This window comes from Cervus canadensis, chromosome 15 (assembly GCF_019320065.1).
Source record: "Cervus canadensis isolate Bull #8, Minnesota chromosome 15, ASM1932006v1, whole genome shotgun sequence".
Taxonomy (NCBI): Eukaryota; Metazoa; Chordata; class Mammalia; order Artiodactyla; family Cervidae; genus Cervus; species Cervus canadensis.
The window spans coordinates 21,031,254-21,056,021 of NC_057400.1; the positions used below are offsets into that span (position 1 = coordinate 21,031,254).

The 24,768-nt window shown below is 37.1% G+C and overlaps 1 protein-coding gene across 1 annotated transcript in view; it reads right to left on the minus strand.

Moving 5' to 3' along the window:
• LRP1B (LDL receptor related protein 1B) overlaps positions 1-24,768 on the minus strand; it is a 2,049,143-nt gene that overhangs the window by 107,260 nt on the left and 1,917,115 nt on the right. Inside the window, exons 78-80 of the mRNA XM_043488135.1 lie at positions 18,375-18,598; positions 17,036-17,142; positions 4,220-4,336 (exon numbers count right to left, since the gene is read on the minus strand). Coding sequence (XP_043344070.1) covers positions 4,220-4,336; positions 17,036-17,142; positions 18,375-18,598 — 448 coding nt within the window. The remainder of the gene's footprint in view (positions 1-4,219; positions 4,337-17,035; positions 17,143-18,374; positions 18,599-24,768) is intronic.

The following is a 24,768-nucleotide window of genomic DNA, read 5'->3' on the forward strand; positions in this document are numbered from 1 at the left end:
AGAATATTTTAATATTAGCTATAAAATTGATGATTGATATATTAGCAATAAAAATATGTGAGATATTAAACATCACTAAGAACATAAAAAACATTTCCATCAATTTTACCATCATAAAGCATTTCCTGGAGGGCTTATTATACAGAATAATCTTTTCTGTCGTACAGTTTGCAGACATAAAGCTTACATGACATTGATAACCACCACTGCACAAAAACAGTTCACAAAATTCTCATTTTCTTGTTTTTCAGTTGCTCAGTTGTGTCCGACTCTTTGTGACCCTGTGGACTGCAGCACACTAGACTTCCCTGTCCTTCACTATCTCCTGGAGTTTGCTCAAGCTCATATCTATTGAGTCAGTGATGTCATCCAACCATCTCATCATCTGTCCCCTTGCTTCTCCTCCTGCCCTCAAACTTTCCTAGCATCAGGGTCTTTTCCAATGAATCGGCTCTCTGCATCAGGTGGCCAAAGTATTGGAGCTTCAGCTTTAGCATCAGTCCTTCTAATGAATATTCAGGACTGATTTCCTTAAGGATTGACTGGCTTGATCTCCTTACTGCCCAAGGGACTCTGAAGAGTCTTTTCCTGGACCATAATTCAAAAATATCAATTCTTCAGCACTCAGTCTTTTTTCTGGTCCAACAGTCACATTCATACATGGCTATGGAAAAACCAAAGCTTTGACTACCTGGACCTTTATCAGCCAAGTGATGCCTCTGCTTTTTAATATGCTGTCTAGGTTTGTCATAGATTTTCTTCCAAGGAGGAAGTCTTTAAATTTTATGGCTGCAGTAACTGTCCGCAGTGATTTTGGGGCCCAAGAAAATAAAGTCTGTCACCTTTCCCACTTTCTCTCCATTTGCCATGAAGTGATAGGACTGGATGCCATGATCATATTATTTTAAATTTTGAGTTTTAAGCCAGCTTTTTCACCTTCCTCTTTAATCTTTATCAAGAGGCACTTTGGTTCCTTTTTTCAGTTATTAGGCTAGTGTCATCTACATATCTGAGGCCAATTATATTTCTCCTGGCAATCTTTATTTCAGCTTGTGATTCATTCAGCTGGCATTTCGCATGATGTACTCTGAATATAAGTTAAATAAGCAGGGTGACAATATACAGCCTTGACCTACTCCTTTCCCAATTTGAAACAAGTCCATTGTTTCATGTCCGGTTCTAACTGTTGCTTTTTGGCCTGCATACCTGTTTCTCAGGAGACAGGTAAGGTGGTCTGGTATTCCCATTTCTTGAAGAATTTTCCACAGTTCATTTTGATCCACACAATCAAAAGCTTTAGCATTGTCAGCGAAGCAGAAGTGGATGTTTTTATGGAACTCTCTTGCTTTTTCTATGACCCAGTGGATGTTGGCAATTTGATCTCTGGTTCCTCTGCCTTTTCTAAATCCAGCTTGAACATCTGGAAGTTCATGGTTCACATACTGCTGAAGTTTGGCGTTAAGGATTTTGAGCATTACCTTGCTAGCATATGAAATGAGTGCAATTGTATGGTAGTTTGAGCATTCTTTGGCATTGCCTTTCTTTGGGATTGGACTGAAAACTGACCTTTACCAATTCTGTGGCCACTGATGAGTTTTCCAATTGCTGACTTTAAAGTTCAGCAATTTCACAGTATAATCTTTTAGGATTTGAAGTAGCTCAGCTGGAATTCCACCATCTCCACTAGCTTTGTTCTTAAAGATGCTTCCTAAAGCCCACTTGACTTCACACTCTAGGCTGTCTGGCTCTTTCTGAGTGACCACACTGTCATGGTTATCCAGGTCATCAAGAAACTTTCTGTATAGTTCTTGTGTTCTTGCCACCTCTTCTTAATCTCTTTTGCTTCATTAAGTTCCTGCCATTTCTGTCTTTTATTGTGCCAGTCTTTGCATAAAATGGTCCCACGGTATCTCCAATTTTCTTGAAGAGATCCCTAGTATTTCCCATTCTGTAGTTTTCCTCCATTTCTTTGGATTGTTTACTTAAGAAGACTTTCTTGTCTCTCCTTGCTCTTCTCTGGAACCCTGCATTCAGTTGGGTATATCTTTCCTTTTCTCCTTTGTCTTTCACTTCTTTGCTTTTCTCAGCTATTTGTAAGGCCTCCTCAGACAACCACTTTGCCTTCTTGTATTTCTTTTTCTTGGGGATGGTTTTGGTCACTGCCTCTTGTATGTTATGAACCTCTCTGTCCATAGTTTTCAGGCACTCTGTCTATCAGATCTTATCCCTTGAATCTATTTGTCACCACCACTGTATTAAATTAATGGTCAAATTAATTGTCTGAACAATAATTTTATCAATCATAAGTTGGCTTTGCATAGGGAAATAATCCCCCCAAATCTGACATTCTATTGTCTATTTTAGAAATAGGATAAAGAAAACAAATTGGTGAATGTCAATCATATATCAATTAGTTTGGCTGAGAATAACAGTAATAATAATAATTTCTCACATTTACAAAATGGCTATTTTTAGAGATTTTTATAAAAATATATAACTTTGGTACTGAAATTTCTAAAAAGTGAAATAGCACCATTTATATTTTACTTATTATCTAAATGTTGTAAAACATAAAATGCCTTTTAATATGTATTTTTCTTTATTGTTTCTTGAAATAGTAAAATATACACTCAAGCTAAAATGGGTTGATTTTTGTAATCAATTACATGAATGTTGAATTTTTTTTTTCCATTTAGTGTTATTAAATAAAAAACACACTCTTCTAATACGGGCACAGTGACAGTTCAATGCAATTATTCCTCTAGCAACTTCTCTGCTTTTGCTTAAAAAGAAAAAAAAAAGGAAGCAAAGCAGTACTTACTTGCAAATTAGTATGAAAATATAAAACTTCAAGTATAAATTGTGAACAAATTGTGGTAAATAGCTAAGAGGTTTTGGTAGGAAAGAGAAAGAGAAAAAGAAGGGAAATAAATTAAGCAGAAAGAACTGAGGTTCCCTGGCAAGGAAAGTGTGAGTCACAGAAGGGAGTAAAAAATGAGAGTGAAAAACAGAAGATAGACATAGAGAGGGAGATAAAAAGGATGCCATGAAAGTAGAGCACTGGTAGATTTTGCAGTCACTTGTAGGAGAAGTAAACTCTCATTTTTCACACATTGCTTTCATATGGATGAGAGGATCCCTATCAATTACCTATAATAATAAATGTTACTATGATGTTTTACCTATATAGTAACTCATTTCCTACTTATCACTGCAATTTGAAATAAAAATTAGTATTTCCATGCACTAATCTTGACTACTTGAAGTCATCTGCTCAGAAAAGAACATCCACAGAAGCAACAAACAATATTTTCTGAATCCAGTAGCAATGCACCACGTTTGTCCTGGAGTCAAGAAGTTCTTCTGGTGTGGCCTCTTTGTTATTCTAAGTAGCAGGAATGAAAATTGCAATGAATAAGAGCTACAAGTAAGAGCTACAAGTAAGAGCTACTGTGAGGCTGCGCCATGACAGGCAGCCTAGATTAGGAGCAGGCCTGGTTTTCCAGGGTAACATGATTATCAGGCCACCTGGAGCCAGCCAATCAATATGCGCCCAGTAAGGAAAAGGGAACCTATCAGGGGAAAGCTGAAAAGCCCGCGAAGGTTTGAGCCAATAAGATTACTTTGCAAACATGTAACCAGTCCGCTTAAGCCAGCTACCAACTGCTTATGCACACCTTATAAACTGGGTAACAGCTCGGGCTCAGTGCTTATCTGACCCTGCACCACTGCGTCGGTTGCGGCAGTGAGCCCTGACTCGAGTCAGCAATAAACTTCCCTTTTTTGCGAGTTGCATTGTCTTGGAAGCCTTCTCTCTTCCCGCTCGGGGATTCGGACATCGGGCATAACAGCTACAAGTTGAAATGAGATTCCCAGGTGGTAAAGAATCTACCTGCCAATGCAGAAGATGCAGGGGACACAAGTTTGATTCCTGAATGGGGAAGATCACCAGGAGAAGGAAATGGCAACCCACTTTAATATTGCTGCCTGGGAAATCCCATGGACAATGAAGGCTGGTAGGCTACAGTCTGTGGGGTCACAAGGAGTCGGACACAACTGAGTACCCACGCACACACACACACAAAGCTGTACACAGTAAGTTGAAAAGAGACATAAATTGAGGAAATACAGAAAGTAAGGCTTTCATAATTGTGTCTATGCATCATTATTTAGTATGCTCAATGGTAATTAAAGGCAGAAACAAAAGCACTTCACAAACCTTGTTTGCTGGTGACAGAGACTACGGAATCAGAACCATCGTACAGAACGCTGCCGATAACAGAGAGTTCAAGATCAGCCCAGTATATCCGTTCACTGAAATGATCCACAGCCAGACCTGTAAAATCAACACACACAGACAGATGCCAGCAATACATTTGAGATTATTTAAAATTATGTTTCTTCTTTTTAATGTATTGTTATAATTGAACAATTTTTTTTTCAACATCTTAGAAATTACCTAGTCTATGTCATGGTAGTGCAAAAATCAGAAAAAAATGAATTAACTCAATCTCTATATGTGTTAATAAATTACACAGAATTTATGTAATACAGTCTAGCGAAAAATATTTTTACTTCACATAGGAAAAGCCATCCTAAATACCCCTCCTTTCTACTCTCACTGGTTTCTTAATTACAGTTGTTATCTAGAAAACTTTCTCATGACTTTTTTTTTAACCTTTATAGTACACACAGAATTAATTCATCTTTTAAATCATTTATCCAAACATTATTTAAAATAATTCCAGGTAATTAGCTATATTTTGAATCTTTTCATGAAGGTGCATTTTGCAGAAAATAAAAAGTTCATGAGCTTAATCATAAGATATTTTCACCAACTTGAGTTGGCCTATAGTGTTATGAGACACCTGTGTGCATGCTGAAGTTTAAATTGACTAAAGATTGATGTTTACAGTAGGGAATAATGAATAGTAAATCCCTTAATTAAGTTTCTCATTGTACTTACATTTTTCACTCTAATTTTTTACTCTAATCATTAATTTGCTCTGAGACTGCCACCTTTCTCTTCATTATCAGTATCTGTTAATGAATACCACTGGACTAAAATGACATGCAGTAAAAAATAATGTTTTTCTATTTATTCAGTTTTTTATTTCATAATGGGATCTAGTCAGTGTCTTCTTGCACAAATATATCATCAACACATAGAATACCTTAGGTAAACTTCTTTCAGTTTAGAAAAGTAAGACCCATAACATATGAATTCTCTGATAAATCTTTGCTGCTGTAGAGATTCAATTTTTAAAACATAGCTAGTCTTTAGATATGACATATGACACATTTTGAAACTACAATGCAATCAAAATACCTTTGGTATCTGAATGCTAAAAAACTTTCTGAATGAGATCATTCAATAAAGAAAAAAATTGAGGAAATTTAATGCCATCTTAAAGGCAAGGCAACTGAATGAAAAGTATTTTTGAGTTTATACTTATTGTACTTCCTTGCAGATAGATCAAAACTTAACAATCAAAATGAAAACATATCATGGTGAAAATCACTTGGGAATAATTTTTCAGTAAAGTATGTGTCTATCCCAAATGTAATTAAACTAATAAAAATATTTCTCAGGTATAATATAAAGATGCTCTATGTCCAATCAGTCTCTGAGAAATGACTTACCAATTAAAACAAGTGGCCTGTGTTTTACTAGCTTCTGCTCAATGATTAATTTGCTATTTGGAGTTATGGTGGATATTAGACCTTAGCTTTTTCATGTGTAATTATGAGTAATGTGAAACATAAAATGATCCAGCTTCTTGCTGCCACTATTCTACTTCAAAATCATTGTCTACAAAAGATTTAAAATGCTTTTCTTTCTTTTTCCACCAGTGTAATACAATAAAGTGGTAGATTTAAGAAAAAACAGTTGTTCTCAACCAAATTGATCTTTACATTTAAATATTAAATTTGTTAATCATAGAAATGAAGAAAACAATAGGTATTAATCTAATTTAATTACAAATATTGTTTTGTCAGATGCAACAGCAGTAAACATTTTTCAAATGTGTCATACATTGCAGTATTAGTCTAGGCTTAAGACACATACAGCTATAGTCCCATACTGTACTAGCTTGGATGGAATGACATCTAGATAAAAATTTTACCACAAGCTTTTAGATGAGTGGGATTTATATTCCCCTAAATCCACAAATCAATGACTTTGATTTTTTCCTTAAGCCATTTAATAAAAGAGATAGTCTTTTAAATTAAAAAGTTAAAGAAGGAATCAACTAACTTTTTGTTACAGAGATGAGTCAAGTTTATATGAAAGAACAAATTCATTTCTGTATCTTTAAAATATCACATCTTTTTTGTCTTTAATAAAGAAGCAATAATAAAGTGGAGAAAAAATCAACTCCCAGGAAAGTCATTCTTATGTGAACTGGGAATGGTGAATATCTGAAACCAAGTCAGTGAAAGTACAGAAAATTTAAAATAAAATGTCTATTTGTTCTAATTGAGCACAATAGAAAGACAATTTGGAAGTCTTATAAAGGAAAAAGTCCTGATAAGTTTTAGGAGCACATGATAATGGCCCTAATCTGTTTTTTAAACATCTCCCATGATACCAAGACTAAGTTTACATTTTAGGGATTTTTGAATCTACCTTTTAACTTTAAATTTTTCCAAGATCCTTCTACTAGTTTCCCTATTTCCACGGTGGTCTAAAAAGAAGACAGAAAATGGCAAAAGCAAAATCTTATGAGAACTGGCCATAGTACCAATGTGATATTCAAGAGAGAAGACCTGGAGAAGAGAAATAAATTATGTTTTCAGAAAGGGAAAAAGAGATTATGTAGATTTCATGTTATAGGAAAGCTGAGATTTGTAAGGTAGTAATAACAAACAAGTGTGCAATACCCTATTCTTGATTTAAGAGGTGATAAAAGGGGTCCAAGAAAAGCTAAAGATACCACTATGTCAAATTTATTTAAAAAAAATTTTTAAAGTAATTTCTCAGGGAGGTTACCTATAAAAGGTTTTGGATATTAGACTACGTTAAAGTTATTTTTACACATATATGTGCTTGTGTATGAGTTTGTGTGCTCAGCTGCTCAGTCCTGTCAGACTTTTTGTGACACCTGGATTATAGCTCACCAGGCTCCTTTGTCCATGGGATTTCCCAGGCAAGAATATTGGAGTGTGCTGCCATTTCCTTCTCCATGGGATCTTCCCAACCCAGGGATTGAACCTGCATCTCCTGCTTGGTAGGCAGATTCTTTACCACTGAGCCACTGGGTTTCCCCAGTGTGCGCGCGCACACACACACACACACACACAGAGTTATTTACGAGTGTTAGCAAAATAATGCATCGAGGAATTGAAAAATAGTCATTAAGTTTTTATCTATCTCATTTAATTAGAGATCTTTCATGGGCCAAGGACAAAGAATTTGCCGAGTGAATCAAATAATTATGACTGTACCAGGCCAGTATGTACTTCTTTATTTTTCTGTTTAGTCAGAAACTGCCACAATCTGAGAGGATCTAAAAGTAACATAAATAAGCTTTTGGATGTCAAATAATATGGTATTTAAGCCAAACTCATGTAATTCTACATGCCCTTCTATTGGAGGGAAAAATGAAGAGCCTTCTATTGGAGGGAAAAATGAAGAGCATTCATTTTTAAAAGAAAGTAATTAATACATATTTGTAAGGTACCTCCCTTGCACCATACACTGTCAGGCCCTAGTATGTAACAAAGACTGAAATTTCCTACTCTCATGGTACATCCTACTCACCCACCACACAATTGACTGAATCAGAATATAGATTATGCTTCTTGCATTTAATATTGGGCCTAAAACATCTGTTAAAAGAGAACTTAATACCATAACATAGGTTAGAGTATTAAAAATGGTATGCATTCATATCTTCAGTCATTCAACACATAATTAGTCTTGAGGGGAGTGGTGTAAGATGGCAGAGGAGAAGGACATGCGCTTATTTTCTCCTGCAAGAACTCCAAAACTACAACTCACTGCTGAAAAACCATTGATTGGAGAATGTTGGATCCCACCAAAAAAGATACCCCATGTCCAAGGGCAAAGGAGAAACTCCAACAAGATGGTAGGAAGGGAGAAATCACAATTAGAATCAAACCCCTTACCCACCAGACACACTCAGAGGGCTCAAACCTTGTGTGCACCAGGACCCCGAGAACCCACAGAGACTGAGCCAGAACTGTGTTTGAATGTCTCCTGCAAAGGTACAGTTCAGCAGTGAGCTGCTGCAGGGGCAGGGGCTCTGGGTGCAGCAGACCTGGGTATGGCATCAGCCCTCTTGGAGGGGGTCGCCATTAACCCCACCATAGAGCCACTAGAACTTACACAGGACTGGGGAAACAGGCTCTTGGAGGGCACAAACAGAACCTTGTGTGCACCAGAACCCAAGAGAAAGGAGCAATGACCCCACAAGAGGCTGACCCAGGCTTGCCCATGAGTGTCCGGGAGTCTCTGGCAGAGGCGTGGGTCAACAGTGCTCTGCTGAGGGGTCAGGGGCATTGACTGCAGCAGTACATGCATGGGGCCTTTTGAAGGAGGTCACCACTGTCTTCATTATGTCCACCATAGTTTGGCCTCAGGTCCAATAACAGGGATGGAACACAGCCCCACCCATCAATAGAAAATTGGATTAAAGTTTTACTGAGCATGGCCCTGCCCAGTTTCCCCCAGTCATTTTCTCTCATCAGGAAGCCTCCATTAGCCTCTTATCCTTATCCATCAGAGGGCAGAGGGAATGAAAACCACAATCACAGAAAACTAACCAAACTGATCACATGGACCACAGCCCTGTCTAGCTCAGTGAAACTATGAGCCATGCCATGTAGGGCCACCCAAGATGGATGGGTCTTGGTGACCCATCCCACTGGAGAAGAGTGGCAAAATAGCTCCAGAAAGAATGAAGAGACAGAGCCAAAGCAAAAACAACACCCAGTTGTGGACATGATGGGTGATGGAAGTAAAGCCCAATGCTGTAAAGAGCGATATTGCATAGGAACCTGGAATGTTAGGTCCGTGAATAAAGGCAAATTGGAAGTAATCAAACAGGAGATGACAAGAGTGAACATCAACAACATTTTAGGAATCAGTGAACTAAAATGGACAGGAATTGGTGAATTTAACTCAGATGACCATTATATCTGCTACTGTGGGCAAGAATCCCTTAGAAGAAATGGAGTAGCCATCATAGCCAACAAGAGTCAAAAATGCAGTACTTGGATGTGATCCCAAAAATGACAGAATGATCTCTGTTTATTTCCAAGGCAAACCATTCAATATCACAGTAATCCAAGTCTATGCCCTGACTAGTAATGCTGAAGAAGCTGAAGTTGAACGGTTCTATGAAGGCCTACTAGACTTTCTAGAAATAACACCCAAAAAAGATGTCCTCGTCTTTATAGGGGACTGGAATGCAAAAGTAGGAAGTCAAGAGCTACCTGGAGTAACATGGAAATTTGTCCTTGGGGTACAAAACAAAGCAGGTCAAAGGCTAACAGAGTTTTGCCAAAGAATGTACTGGTCATAACAAACACCCTCTTACAACAACACAAGAAAAGACTCTACACATGGACATCACCAGATGGTCAAAATGGAATCAGATTGATTATATTCTTTCCAGCCAAAGATGGAGAAGCTCTATGTAGTCAGCAAAAACAAGACTGGGAGCTGACTGTGGCTCAGATCATGAACTCCTTATTGCCAAATTTAGTCTTAAATTGAAGAAAGTAGGGAAAAGCCACTAGACCATTCAGGTATGACTTAACAAATCTCTTACAATTGTACAGTGGAAGTGAGAAATAGATTCAAGGGATTAGATCTGATATACAGAGTGTCTGAAGAACTTCGGACGGGGCTTCCTGACACTGTACAGGAGGCAGTGATCAAGTTCATCCCCAAGAAAAAGAAATGCAAAAAGGCAAAATGGTTGTCTGAGGAGGCCTTACAAATAAATGAGAAAAGAAGAGAAGTGAAAGGCAAAGGAGAAAAGGAATGATATACCCATTTGAAAGCAGAGTTTCAAAGAATAGCAGGGAGAGATAAGAAAGCTTTCCTCAATGATCAATGCAAAGAAATAGAGGAAAATATTAGAATGGGAAAGACTAGAGATCTCTTCAAGAAAATTAGAGATACCAAGGGAAAGATGGACACAATAAAGGACAGAAATTGTATGGACCTAACAGAAGCAGAAAATATTGAGAACTGGTGGCAAGAATACAAAGAACTAAACAAAAAAGATCTTCATGACTTACCTCCAGATAACCATGATGGTGTGATTACTCACCTAGAGTCAGACATCCTGGAATGTGAAGTCAAGTGGTCTTAGAAAGCATGACTACAAACACAGATAGTGGAGGTGATAGAATTCCAATTGAGCTATTTCAAATCTTAAAAGGTGATGCTGTGAACGTGCTGCACTCAATATGCCAACAAATTTGGAAAACTCAGCAGTGGCCACAGGACTAGAAAAGGTCAGTTTTCATTCTATCATTATCCAAAGAAAGGTAATGCCAAAGAATGTTCAAACTACCACTCAATTGCACTCATCTCACACACTAGCAAGTTAATGCTCAAAATTCTCCAAGCCAGGCTTCAACAGTACATGAACTGTGAGCTTCCAGATGTTCAAGCTGGATTTAGAAAAGGCAGAGGAACCAGATATCAAATTGCCAACATCTGTTGGATCATCAGAAAAGCAAGAGAGTTCCAGAAAAACATCTACTTCTGAATTATTGACTACACCAAAGACTTTGACTGTGTGGATCACAACAAACTGTGAAAATTCTTCAAGAGATGGGAATACTCGACCACCTGACCTGCTTCCTGAGATCTGCACATAGGTCAAGAAGCAACAGTTAAAACTGGACATGGAGCAATAGACTGGTTCCAAATCAGGAACAGAGTACGTCAAGGTTGTATATTGTCACCCTGCTTATTTAACTTATATACAGAGTACATCATGTGGAAGGCTGGGCCGGATGAAGCACAAGCTGGAATCAAGATTGCTGGGAGAAATATCAATAACCTCCGATATGCAGATGACACCACCCTTACAGCAGACAGTGAAGAACAATGGAGTCTCTTGATGAAAGTGAGAAGAGAGTGAAAAAGTTGGCTTAAAACTCAACATTCAGAAAACTAAGATCATGGCATCCAGTCTCATCAGTTCATGACAAATAGATGGGGAAACAATGGAAACAATGAGAGATTTTATTTTTTGAGGCTCCAAAATCACTGCAGATGGTGACTGCAGCCTTGAAATTAAAAGATACTTGCTCCTTGGAAGAAAAGCTATGACCAACCTAGACAGCATGTTAAAAAGCAGAGATATTACTTTGCCAACAAAGGTCTGTCTAGTCAAAGCTATGGTTTTTCCAGTAGTCTTGTATGTGTGTGAAAATTGGACTATAAAGAGAGCTGAGTGCTAAAGAATTGATGCTTCTTAACTGTGATGTTGTAGAACTCTTGAGAGTCCCTTGGACTGCAAGGAGATCCAACCATTCCATCCTAAAGGAAATCAGTCCTGAATATTCATTGGGAGGACTGATGCTGAAGCTGAAACTCCAATACATTGGCCATCTGATTCAAAGAACTGACTCATTAGAAAAGACCCTGATGCTGGGAAAGATTGAAGGTGGGAGGAAAAGGGGATGGCAGAGGATCAGATTGTTGGATGGCATCACAAATTTGATGGATATGAGTTTGAGTAAGCTCTGAAAGTTGGTGATGGACAGGGAAGTCTGACATGCTGCGATCCATGGGGTCGCAAAGATTAGGACAGGACTCAGTGAACATATACTAATTATAGGGAATATTCCACAGGGGATATATCAAGAGTATTCATAATGGTGTTGGTTTAAGCTATTTATGATCTTGTTGGGCACATAGATTATACATTAAAGCATTAAAGAATCAATGACTAAATATCCTTAAAGCAATAGGTGATTGAGAACCAAGCTTGGAGGTAAGCAGTGCTTCTGATGTCCAGAGAATTGAGGTATCCTTTTGATTTTGGAAAGTACACAATGGTAGTGCTGGTGGTGAACAAACACAGGGCTACCTGGGTGGTGGGCTAACTATACAATCAGATAGTACAGTTCTAACCTTTAAATGCACAGGAGTTACATAAAGGGATAGAGAAGTTTATATCTATTCCTACTGCAGTTCATGATACTAGTATCACTTACACTCTATTGAGGTACAGAGCATAACCAAATGCACTGTATCCTAGTGCACAGAGTCTTCATGTTTGTGTAAAGGAAAAATAGTGTTTTCTATAAACCCTAGATGTAAATAACAATATATTACACTTGGAGAGAAAAAGAGTTATTATTATAGTTACTGATTTCAGTTTCATAACTTTGGAGTCAGGGCAAATATTTAGAAACATACACCAAGAAAAGAGACAATATAGGTATAAAAAATCTAAGATGTTTCTAAGAAACCATAAGCAATTAATGTACTTGTATGGAAGGATATCTTATAAAATATATTTGCATAAGTGCACATTTTCTCTAGCATATTAATATAATGTATATATATATGTGTGTGTATATATATATATACTACAGATACCAAATGATTACCAACTTTCTGTTGTTACTTTCTAGCATAATGCTATTTATGAAATCTAAATTATCTATTATTTCCTAAAAATCTTCTGATATTATTTTTTATTTATTTGTATATCAGTAACATTTGGCTTGTGATACTGAAGACTTATTAATCACTATAAATTTAAGAGAGATGGAAAGATACTAGTGAGAGACATTTCTCCTTGATGGAATAAAATCCTCCCTAATAATACAAGACTAGCATTTCCAATATTAAGAAATTCAATAAGCAGGTGGGCAATAGATAAAGCAGTAGATTTTACATGCAGCTTATGGATTTTTAAAAATACTTTAGAATTTGAACATATAAAATGAGAATACTAGTCAACAAAATATACTAAATGATATTTATAAACATGCATAAAAATATTTTAAAAAATTGCTATTAGGGAGTTATGGGCTTTGCTGGTGGCTCAGACAGTAAAGAATCCACCTGCAATGTGGGAGACCTGGGTTTGATCCCTGGGTTGGAAGATCTCCTGGAGGAGGGAGTTATGGTGGATATTATATAAGATACACATGTAAGGTTTTAGTCTTAATACATGGCTTATTATTCCTATAGTTATTCTTAGCCTCTTAGATATTCAAGAAACTATACCAATTAATTTACATTGGTTTTAATATCTGATTTAAATGAATTATCTCAATTCTCCGTAAGGTAAATATTATCATATGCAATTTACAAGTGAGAACTTCGGTGCTCAAAAGTTTATACAGGTTGCTCAATTTTAACACAAACCTATATAAATTCAAGGCTAAGACTCTTTCTACTACTCTGTATTCTGTGTAAGGCACTATGCTATGTCCAGTTGGGTATATCATCTTCCTTTTGAAACTTTTCTGTCAGCTACTGTGATACTGAATTCTGTTGCTTTGCTCCTATTGCTCAAACACCTCTGTTGTCTGCACTTTTGACCTTGACTCTTCTCAACATAACCATCTCACACATTTCTGCCTTTTCTGACCTCGGAAGCTTCTTTGTTTCACCCTCCCTCATCCATCTTAACAACTCCAGCAAGTTTCAATGATCAACTTTCTGTTGCTAATTCCCCAAACTAAGTTTCTACTTCTGCTTTGAGTTTCAGAACTAAAACTTCCAATAATCTGTGAGATAGCTTCATCTGAGGGCTTCCCAGGTGGCGCTAGTTGTAAAAAATCTGCCTGCCAATGCAGGAGATGCAAGAGACGTGGGTTTGATTCCTGGGTCAGGAAGATCCCCTGGAATAAGAAATGGCACCCCACCCCAGTATTTTTGCCAGAAAAATCCCATGGACAGAGGAGCATGGTGTGCTACACTCCATGTGGCTGCAAAGAGTAGAGCGGCTGAGCACACACACACACACACACACACACACACACACCTCCATCTCATTGATTTAGGTTGGCCATGTCTACAACGGCAACACATGATAAGCAGGGAATAGCATTCCCTTCATAAGGAGACGTCCCAAGAACCCCTGTCTCAGGCTCCCTCCTGAGGATCTCAGACGCAATCCTGTACATTGCTTTCTGAGTCATACTTTAAAATGAAAATAATGTCATGAATACTATGACTATGAAAGTGAAAGTAAGTGAAAGTCACTCAGTCGTGTTCGACCCCATGGACTATACAGTCTCCAGGCCAGAATACTGGAGTGGGTAGCCTTTCCCTCCTCCGGGAGATCTTCCCAACCCAGGGATCAAACCCAGGTCTCCCACATTGCAGGCAGATTCTTTACCAGCTGAGCCATAAGGGAAGACCAAGAATACTGGAGTAGGTAGCCTATCCCTTCTCCAGCAGATCTTCCCGACCCAGGAATCAAACTGGGGTCTCTTGCATTGCAGGTGGATTCTTTACCAACTGAGCTATCAGGGAAGCCCTTACTATGACTATGTAAGATATTAAATAAGACAAATTTTTTTTTAGATCAATTGTCTGACTTTTCTATAAGTCTAAAATTAATCAAAAATAAAAAAGTTAAGGGGAAAAAGTAAAAAAGTTCTTTAAAATTAAAATTGTGTTTGAACAGATTATGCCACTTTCCTCAATACCCTCAAATGCCAGAACAGAATCTAATCCTTATCAGTATTTCAGGTCCTAGATGATCTGCCTCTGGTAACCTTGTCATTCTCACATATCCTATTCTCCATATGCTCATGTGGAGCACATGCTCATGAGAATATGAGCACGTGAGAATATGAGCATGTGATAATAAGCTCATATGCTCAGTCTCCAGTTGCTCATATGCTTCAAGGCATACAATTGTCCCATGGTATCCACAGGGAATTGGTTATAGGATCCTCTGTGGGTACCAGAACCCACGGATGTGCAAGTCTTTTACATAAAATGGCATATTACACTCAGCCCACGGAATCAGTGGTTTCAGCAAATTCAGCCTACCGTGGATATAGAGGGCCCATTGTCCTAACATCACTGCTGTTTTTCTCATGTGCTAGATTCATTGCTAACTCATGACTTGCATTCTTTCTGCTTGGAAATCTCTTTCCTCACATATTCACATAGCTTGCTATCTCTCTTTATTCAGTTATCTTCTCAAATATCACCTTTCTAGGGATGACTTCTCTGATAATCATAACTAAAATACTACTCTCTCATAACTAGGCATCCCTCATGTTTTTTTTTTTTCTTTATGGTTTTTATATACATCTGACATGATGTATCCTACATGTTCTATCCTATACAGGAAAGTCAGTTTCACGAGAATCGGAATTCTCTTAACAAGGGCAGGAACTATTTCTTCAGCATTTGGAACAATTTCTGGTACCAGGTGAGTCTTTAATTAGTGTTTGTTAAATCATTGACAAGAGACACATCTATATAAATGAACTCAATCCCAAGCGTTCCTCCCTTCTGTAAGGGTAAAAACAATCTATTTGGAGGAAAAGGCAGAAGGTACATTAAAAGTATATAAACATACATATATATATGCCAACCAAATATAAAGTTGCTACCGTGAAAGAAACTTCAAAGCCTCACTGTTAAATAACATGTGTTATAGAAAATGTATGCTGTCCTTCTGATGCAGATGTAGTGGGTGGCAGTGGGGAGAGAGCGAAAAGCTCTGAGGTTTCTCCATTGTGAAAATGTTTTATTGAGGAAAGACTAAATTTAGACCTTACAAGACTGATAAAATTCAGGGACTTCCCTGGTGGTCTGGTGGTTAAAACTTGGTGCTTCAAATGCAGGGGCTGTGGGTTTGATCCCTGGTTGGGGAAGTAAGGGGCTTCCCAGGTGGTTCAGTGGTAAAGAATCAGCCTGCCAGTGCAGGAGACGCAAGAGACGCAGGGTGATCCCTGGTTGGGGAAGATCCTCTGGAGAAGGAAATGGCAACCCACTCCAGTATTCTTGCCAGGAGAATTCCATGGGCAGAGAAGTCTGGTGTGCTACAGTCCATGGGGCCACAAAGAGTCTCATGCAATTTAGTGAATGGGCACAGCACAGTGGGGAACCAAGCTTCCGTATGCCACGAGGCCAAAAATATTAGGAAAAAAGAGCAAAAATGATTGATAAGATTCAGCTAAGTGCAGAGAAGTTGGATGGCTACTGTAGAAGAGGGATCTGAGAGGAAAATGGTGTGGGAGAAAGAACAGGAATGCAGAAAAAAAGCTGAGTTCTGAAGCAGTCTGGGAAGTACAGAGTGTGGACTGGACTGATGGTTTAGATGACGTGCTGGAAAGGAGATTAAAGCTAGATTGAAAGAAGCTGTGAATGTCTTTCATACCTCTTTTTCACAAAAATTACTTGCATGTTACCACCTCTCTGTCCATTTAGTCTCTTATACTCTAGCAGTTTACCATCTCTCCCAATATCATTAACATATAGCTGTAGAAACATCCTAATACAGTGCTATAAACTGTCAACATTTCACGCAGGTGAAATCCTAGTAGCCTTATAACTTAGGTAATTTTCAAATAACATCCCCATAATATCACCAACAGTATGATAAAAACCTGAGGTTCAAGTTGGGAAACTATGACATGAAATGTTAATGAATTTTATAAAGTCATGCTATAAATTATTTTGTCTGCTTTCAAAAATGACTACGTTGCCAAACAGAACCAGAAAACACAACAACACTATCATATTTAGCATATTATTTCACATGTTATTCTATGTTATTGGAGGGTAATTGCTTTACAATGTTTTGTTTCTTTCTGCTGTACAACGTGAATCAGCTATATATATACACACATCCCCTCCTTCTCGGTCACCCCTTCCACCTCTCCCGTCCCACCCCTCTCGGTCATCAGAGCACCGAGCTGAGCTCCCTGTGGTATATAGCAGCTTCCCACTAGTTGTCTATTTTCCACACGGTAATGTATAAATGTCAGTGCTACTCTCTCATGTTGCCTCACCCTGCTATTTCATATTTTAGACAGTGTGGAAAACATATCATACCTGTAGGTCTCTGTAAATTCTTTTGTACTAAAATCCTTCTCAGAGTACCATCCATGGCCGCCTCTTCTATGTGGGAGTGGTCCCCAATGACGGTCCAGTACATCATCCTGAAGAGACAGGTCAAAGCTGATTAGCCTGGTGACGGTGCTGGCACAGCCCCAAACAAGGGCTGAAAAGATCTTGTGCACGCGAATGACCTTAGAGTCCCTGATGAAGGGACGAAGTCTAAATGTATAGAAAGACCTCCAAGAGAGGGCCGTAGGAATCAAGGTTTTAAATAGTCATACCCTAGTGTTTGTCTCTCAGTTGTGTCCGATTCTTTGCAACCCCATGGACTGTAGCCCACCAGGCTCCTCTGTCCATGGGATTCTCCAGGCAAGAATACTGGAGTGGGTTGCCATTTCCTTCTCCAGGGGATCTTCCTGATCCAGGAATTGAACCCAGGTCTCCTGCATTGCAGGCAGATTCTTTGCCAACTGAGCTACGAGGGAAGCCCATATCGCCTACTAAAATTTGAGAGTTATTGTTTAGCAGGATAAACTGTAGTTCACTTGATTCCCAAAGCTCAATTTTGAAAATTTCTTTAGAAGAAGAATATCTCTAACACTTGAAACCATCTTCTTATTGTGACAGAATTCATTTTACTATGGTTGATACATCAATATGCTTTCTTTTATGATAAACTATTTTCTCAAACAGAAATAATTTTCTCACTTAGAAGATACCACATTGCATAATTCCATTAAGTAAACAATTGTTTCCTTTTACTCAGGATCTAATGATCCACTTTATGGATGATTAGGAGCTTTATTTAACATTTCCCTATTTCTTTTTTGGTCAGTGCTTACAAATGAAAAATAATAAAAAAGAAATACAAATCAAGTAAAATAAAGGACATATTTATATTAAATTTTTAAGTTTGTTTATACATATGCTTTCATTTTTTATTACCAGAAATAGCCCAAATCACTAATACTCTATACTTAAAATGATTAAACATTATATGTAACATCTCAAAAATTCAGTTTTAGATTAATAATAGTGGTTACACTTTTCATATCAGTTTCATTAATCTGAATGTACACATAACATATACAGACAATAAATGTATAAAGTACATTTATACAAATGTTCAGAGAAAAACACAAATTTTTCACCACCATTTGGTATGAAAAGGACATGCTTTTGTATAGAAGGAGTAGAGGGATTTTCACAAGTCTTGTGACTCTGTTATATGTTGAACACTCATCTAGAAACAACACTACAGAACATAGGTGGGACAATCTCTAAAAATGGATAGTCATATCAAGAAACATCAATAACCATGTTATTAACCTACCCTCTTTTAGGATTTACAGCAATGGCATAGGGTTCTCCAGCCATGTTTGTTAAGAGTCTGGTACAGTTGGGGCCACTCAGCTGCCCTACGTTGATAGAGTACCTCAGGCTGGTCCAGTGAGTAGTGTAGTAACTGAACCAGTGCATTCGAGAATGGTCGGTCCAATAGATATTTCCAGCAACCCAGTCAACTGCAATGTCCCTGGGCCTTCTAAATTCAGGACACTAAAAGAAAACAAAACAACAAACCACAGTATTTTCAAAAGCAAATTGGTGGAGCTTTCTATATCTATATATTGAGATTATTTGGGAATCATATTAATGTGATCAGGTATTAATTATTATATAGATTTTAAAAAATACATTATTCTTACTTTTTATAGCTATATAATTTTATAAGTCCTAAGTATACAGTTCATTGGAATTTTACCTATCACTGCCCCTGTTTAACTACCACCTTGTTAGAATATTTCCAGAATTGTAGAAGGTTCACTTATGACGTCTACCAGTTAGTATTTCTCTTAGAATAAGCATAATTCTAATGTCTAATGTCATAGATTAGTTTAAACAAATCCACATAAACATCATTGTACTCTTCAATTCCTGATTTTTATTCAACATCATGTCCATGTATCCATATTGTTGTGTATGTCAGTTATTAATTGTTTTTATTTCTGGATAATATTTAACTTCATGAATATATATCAAATTGTTTACCATTTTACTGGTAATATGTATTTTGTTTGTTAATAATTTTAGGCCATTACAATAAAAATTATGAATATTCCTGTAGGTATCTTTTGGTGGACACGAACTCTCATTTGTATTGAATATTTAATAAGAAATAGAACTACTGAAGCCCAAGGTATACATATGTTTGCTTGAATAGATAGGGTTAGAATTTTCTTTCAAAGCATCTCTACTAATATTCACTCTTTTCAGCAATTTAATAAAGTTCCAGTTGTTCTGCATCCTTACCATATATAATTTGATTTAAAATCAAAAAAGAATGCTAATACAAATAGGCACATTTAGAGAGATGCTATATTAAAATGTCTTTCGAGGAAAGTTACAAACTCTGTCATTTATATTAAATCTGCTAGCTTGGATTTTCTGTGTAATAGTATATTACTGAATTATTGTGAGACAAAGGTAAGAGAGTTCATTGGGAATAGATAGCAAGGAAAATAACGTATGCTCTGTGCCCTTCAATTAACTTGATCACTTTGAGCTGAAGCCAGTGTAATAATTAATTTGACATGATCAAGTTTATTGTGCATAGCCAAAAGTGAGAAGGAATTCTCAGGGGTATTATTTCAAGACTAGAAACAATTATTTGAAGGTGATTATAACTAGACATGTCATCAATGTGTAAAAGCATCGTTAAGATGCTTACAAGTGGAAGCATCTTTACTGGTTACAAGTGGAAATGTGGGTTTTTAACAGATGACTGTATCTTCTGTGTTTTACTAGTGAGCACATTTTGTTAAATTGTGCTTGGGTTAAAAGCAAACAGACTGAACTTCTCAAAAAGAACATGAGATGCCAAGAAATAAGAATTGCAAGTCACCATCTGCTGTGTGATTACTGAGATCTTAAGGAAGGAAAATATGGCTCAAATTAAACACAGAACCTTTAGAAATTTCTAATGACCTTTATTATCAGTCTTTTCACTGATTGATTTAAAAACTAAACTTTTGAAATATTACAATGCCTTATTTCTCTACTCTAAGAGTAAATACTATCCATCTACTCAATGATAGCTCATAGCTACCTAAAGTTAAATGAAAAGTACTCTGAAATACAATTTAATCTAAACATTCCATACAAATAATATTTATAAATGGGTAAAATATAAAGATTTATCCTAGCCAAACCACAAAATAATTTTCAAGTGTTTCAGTATCATTTAAATTAAATGTAATTGCTGTTTTTGATTTGGCAGTATTTAAAAGTAAATTTATCAACAAATGGTATGGACATGTCAACATAAATCTTAAATTTATAAACATGAGAGAAAATGGGAGAAAATAACCATTATTAACTGTATAAAGCCTTTTGGAGCATATTTATCTTTTTTAACACCACTGGAGCAATCTTTTACCATGCACTTGCCCAGCATGAACATAGACGAATACCCTATTTTGCCTTTGGTGATGTTTGGTGGTTTAGTCGCTAAGTTGTGTCTTACTCTTGAGACTCCATGGACTGTACACCATGAGGCTCCTCTGTCCATGAGATTTCCCAGGCACACATACTGGACTGGGTTGTCATTTCCTTCTCCAGGGAATCTTCCCAACCCAGAGATAGAACCTGGGTCTCCTGAATTGCAGGTAGATTCTTTATTGATTGAGTGCCAGAGAAGCCCAAATTTGCCTTTATAAAATGTTAATATACTATATGATTTTTCTGTCCTAGTGGTATCCTTGCTAAATAGGACATATTTTATGCCAAGTTCCACTTTTTTTAATTTAATATTTTCATTTTGTTTCACTCATGCTCAAAAAAGAGCTGGTTATCTTTCCATTCTATATTTATATTCCTGTTCTGCTAACAGTTAAAACTTCAACTTCCTAATGATCATGGAACATTCAGAAGTCTGATTTTGTGATACTTTACAGAAAAGCTGGCTGGTGAAAATTCTATTAATGGTGAATTCCAAGAGGATATATAGAAGTTAAGTCACATTACTAGAATAAATGTTACTTTTAAATGCTGAGCACAAGATACACTGATGAGTTATAGAGCCATTTAAATCCACATAGTTATTCTCTGGTTCCTTGATCAAGGAATCTCTAATGTCATTCCCGTATCAACTAAGGTAGTTAGAATATGGAGTAAAGGATGGTCACACCCAATAAATTCAACCTAAAGTCATGAATCATCAGTGACAAGATGATTCTCAGGGAATTATGGCAACCAGGTGAAGATGTTACTAGGTATTCATCCTTAATGACTCATAACATACTGAATGCTCAGTAATTCTCATCACTGAAAAGAGCAAGATTGAACAGAAGATGAACAACAAGAAGACAGAAACAAGATGGTCTTATTGTTAGGGAAACCATGGCCAAATTAGGAAATCACTAGAAGTGAGTTCTATAGAAATAAATAATCCAGATTGACCAGGATTGCATTGAAAGTGAAACTGAAAGTCACTCAGTCGTGTTAGATTCTTTGCAGCCCCATGGACTATAAAGTCCATGGAATTTTCCAGGCCAGAGTGCTGGAGTGGGTATCCTTTCCCTTCTCCAGGGTATCCTCTCAACCCAGAGATTGAACCCAGGTCTCCCACATTGCAGGTGGATTCTTTACCAGCTGAGCCACAAGCAAAACCTAAGGATACTGGGGTCCTTCTCCAGGGGATCTTCCTGACCCAGGAATCAAACTGGGGTCTCCTGCATTGCAGGCAGATTCTTTACCAACTGAGCTATCAGGGAAACCTGATAGGGAGGATTGCATTAGTCATCTAAAAGGGAATCTCATATTGAATGAATGTTGGTTGAAGAGTGGAAGGCAAATTGTTGGTGGGTCTTATGGAGAAGTTCAAAATCAATCAGGTAAACACAAAAAATGGGAAAACACAGGAAAAGTAAACAGGTTCTTGGCCTAGAATGGAGACTGAAATGAATAACCAACACAGGATGGTTACGCCATTTGTCTTGAGAGAGACTGAAAAACAACCAAACACATAAGATTGGAAGCATGGAGAGAATATGAAACTCTAATTTGCCTCTTTGGCTCCCACACTAGACAGAGAGACCAATGAACTAGAGGCGCTAATGCAGTATGTCATGTTTAAGAGATTGCAGAGGTGTGTGGTTACCCAGACAACAAAAGGCATTTCTCATTTTTTTGCACAAAGTAGAAGACACATTTTGATGGCTTTTTCCAGACAGATGATTTCTTTCCTAATAAGCTCTCTAAATACACAGACAAAGTTTTGAGGCCTGAGGCATTCTTCTTTATAGAGATATATTAGTTGAATGAATGAAATGCTTAAATCTTGCCAAAAAATTGGCAGCTTGATTGTAACACAATTAGAGGTTACTGCTTTAAACTACTAATCCTTAACAGCTGCAGATTGTAAGGTATCTGTCACAGTGCCAGCTTCAGTAGACTAAAGATATAAGTCACTAAAGACATTTGTTTTAAATCAAGGAAAGAGGAAAATCTATGAAAGGAGGATTCAAACATTTGAACTGAGGAAATCCTGTCTTTTTTAAAACAAAATTCCTATAGTTAGCTATATAATTTGAGAATATATTGTTAACACAAGGATAGATTGAAGTTGCCACATATTTCATTTGTTCCTGATTTGTTACCTTTATACATACCAGAAAATTCAGTCCATTTTGATGAAGTTAATTATCCTCTGATGCAATGCTAGTAAAACACAGATATAACAACACTGTAAAGAAGGTGTGTGTGTGTGGTGGGATGTGGATGGGGGTGTCCATATGTAAGAATAAGATTATTTACATTTTTGGTTCACAAAATGTGAATCAGATTAAATTCTCATAAATTAGTCAATACCACATTGCAGGCAGATTCTTTACCTGAGCTGCCAGGGATGCCCAAGAATACTGGAATGGGTAGGAATCGAACCAGATCCTCCTGCACTGCAGGCATATTCTTACGAGCTGAGCTACCAGGGAAGCCCAATAGTAAGGTAAGGACTACACAAATTCTGAACATTACTAAATTCTTTGGCTTAGTAATGGTCTTCAATACCTAGATAATTGTTATTTCAATCAAGCTCATACAGCAATGGAGAAACCCTCCCCCCAAAACCCAAAAAAAGTTATATTTAAGAGCTAGAATATGTACGAATTCTAAAACCACTTCAGGGATGAAACTTCTGCTTCTATCAGCAATCTATTCTTAAGAAAAGATTATTTCAATCTGAATATTTTTAAAGCTTAATTGAAAAGATGGTTTCAATTTTAATAATTTTATTACAATATGTAGTATTTATCTACACTAAAGTGAAAATGAAAGTGAAAATTGCTCAGTCGTGTCCGACTGTTTGCAAACCCCTGGACTATAGAGTCCATGGAATTCTCCAGGCCAGAATACTGGAGTGGGTAGCTTTTCCCTTCTCCAGGGCATCTTCCCAACCCAGGGATCAAACCCAGTCTCCCACATTGCAGGCAGATTCTTTACCAGCTGAGCCACAAGAGCCTACACTAGGACTACATCAACTTGGCATAAGCTCTGTCATAGGAAAAGGAAACCAAATAAAAGTACATAATTCTGACAGTATCCAGAAAGTAACAAATCTGTCTTTGGATATCAGGGTAAATATTGTATGTGATTTATCATTTTTAAAACATACTCAGTGTTCTTTAAACTTATTTGTTATGATCTACCACCTACCTACCGTAAATAACAAAACCGAGCCAAAATTTTCAATTGAACTACCAGCTAAACAGAAGATATCATGGAAGACTAGAAAACAACATATTTGGAATCAGAAAGTTGGTTTAAGAACTAGTCCTAGTTACTCTATAAATTATGAAAGTGGAAGTGAATGTGTTAGTCACTCAATCATGTCTGACTCTTTGTGACCCCATGGACTGTATACCCCACCAGGCTCCTCTGTCCATAGAATTCTCCAGGCAAGAACACTGGAGTGGGTTGCCATTTCCTTCTCCAGGGAATCTTGCTGACCCAGGGACTGAACCTAAGTCTCCTGCATTGCAGGTGGATTCTTTACTATCTGAGTCACTTGGGAAGCCCATGAATTATGTGGCATATAAAAATAAAGGCTTTGGATCAAATGATCTGTAAAAGTGTTTAACTTCTAAACACTAAATTTTACATAACAGTTTAAAACTTTATCCATTCTATATAAACCTTAGGGATGCATCTAATGCTAAGTATGAATTTTTATGCATTAGTCAGTAAGCAAAAAATTTGTTGGTACTTATGGGGCAATTTTGACATCGTCTCCCTATGTGAGTAACCTGAAATTAGAAGACAAGATGCCTTCTGATAGTTAAATTTTTCTTTCATAGTTACAATTTAAACAAGCACAACAGCTGAGATGCAAATTAGAGCTATCTGAAAGAAGAGGTTGCAAAATGGTAGGCTGAGCACTAAATTTACAGTTTTGTTTTTTCAAAAGGTTTTTAAAAGTAGATTCTAACTTTAATATTAGAAGATATCACTTTAAAAATCAAACTTTTTTTTTCTTAAAAACTAAGGCTATATAAGATAGTCTATCAAAAGAAGACAAACATTCCAGAGTAACAGAATCAATCAGCTGCTGCTGTTTTAATGAAGCATGTCTTCAGCTTGCCTCTCTCACCTGTATCCCTAATGCTATGCCCAATCTGTTTCACTCATTTCTCTTATGTGATAAGTGGTTTGCAACCCATGCCTTAGAGAGA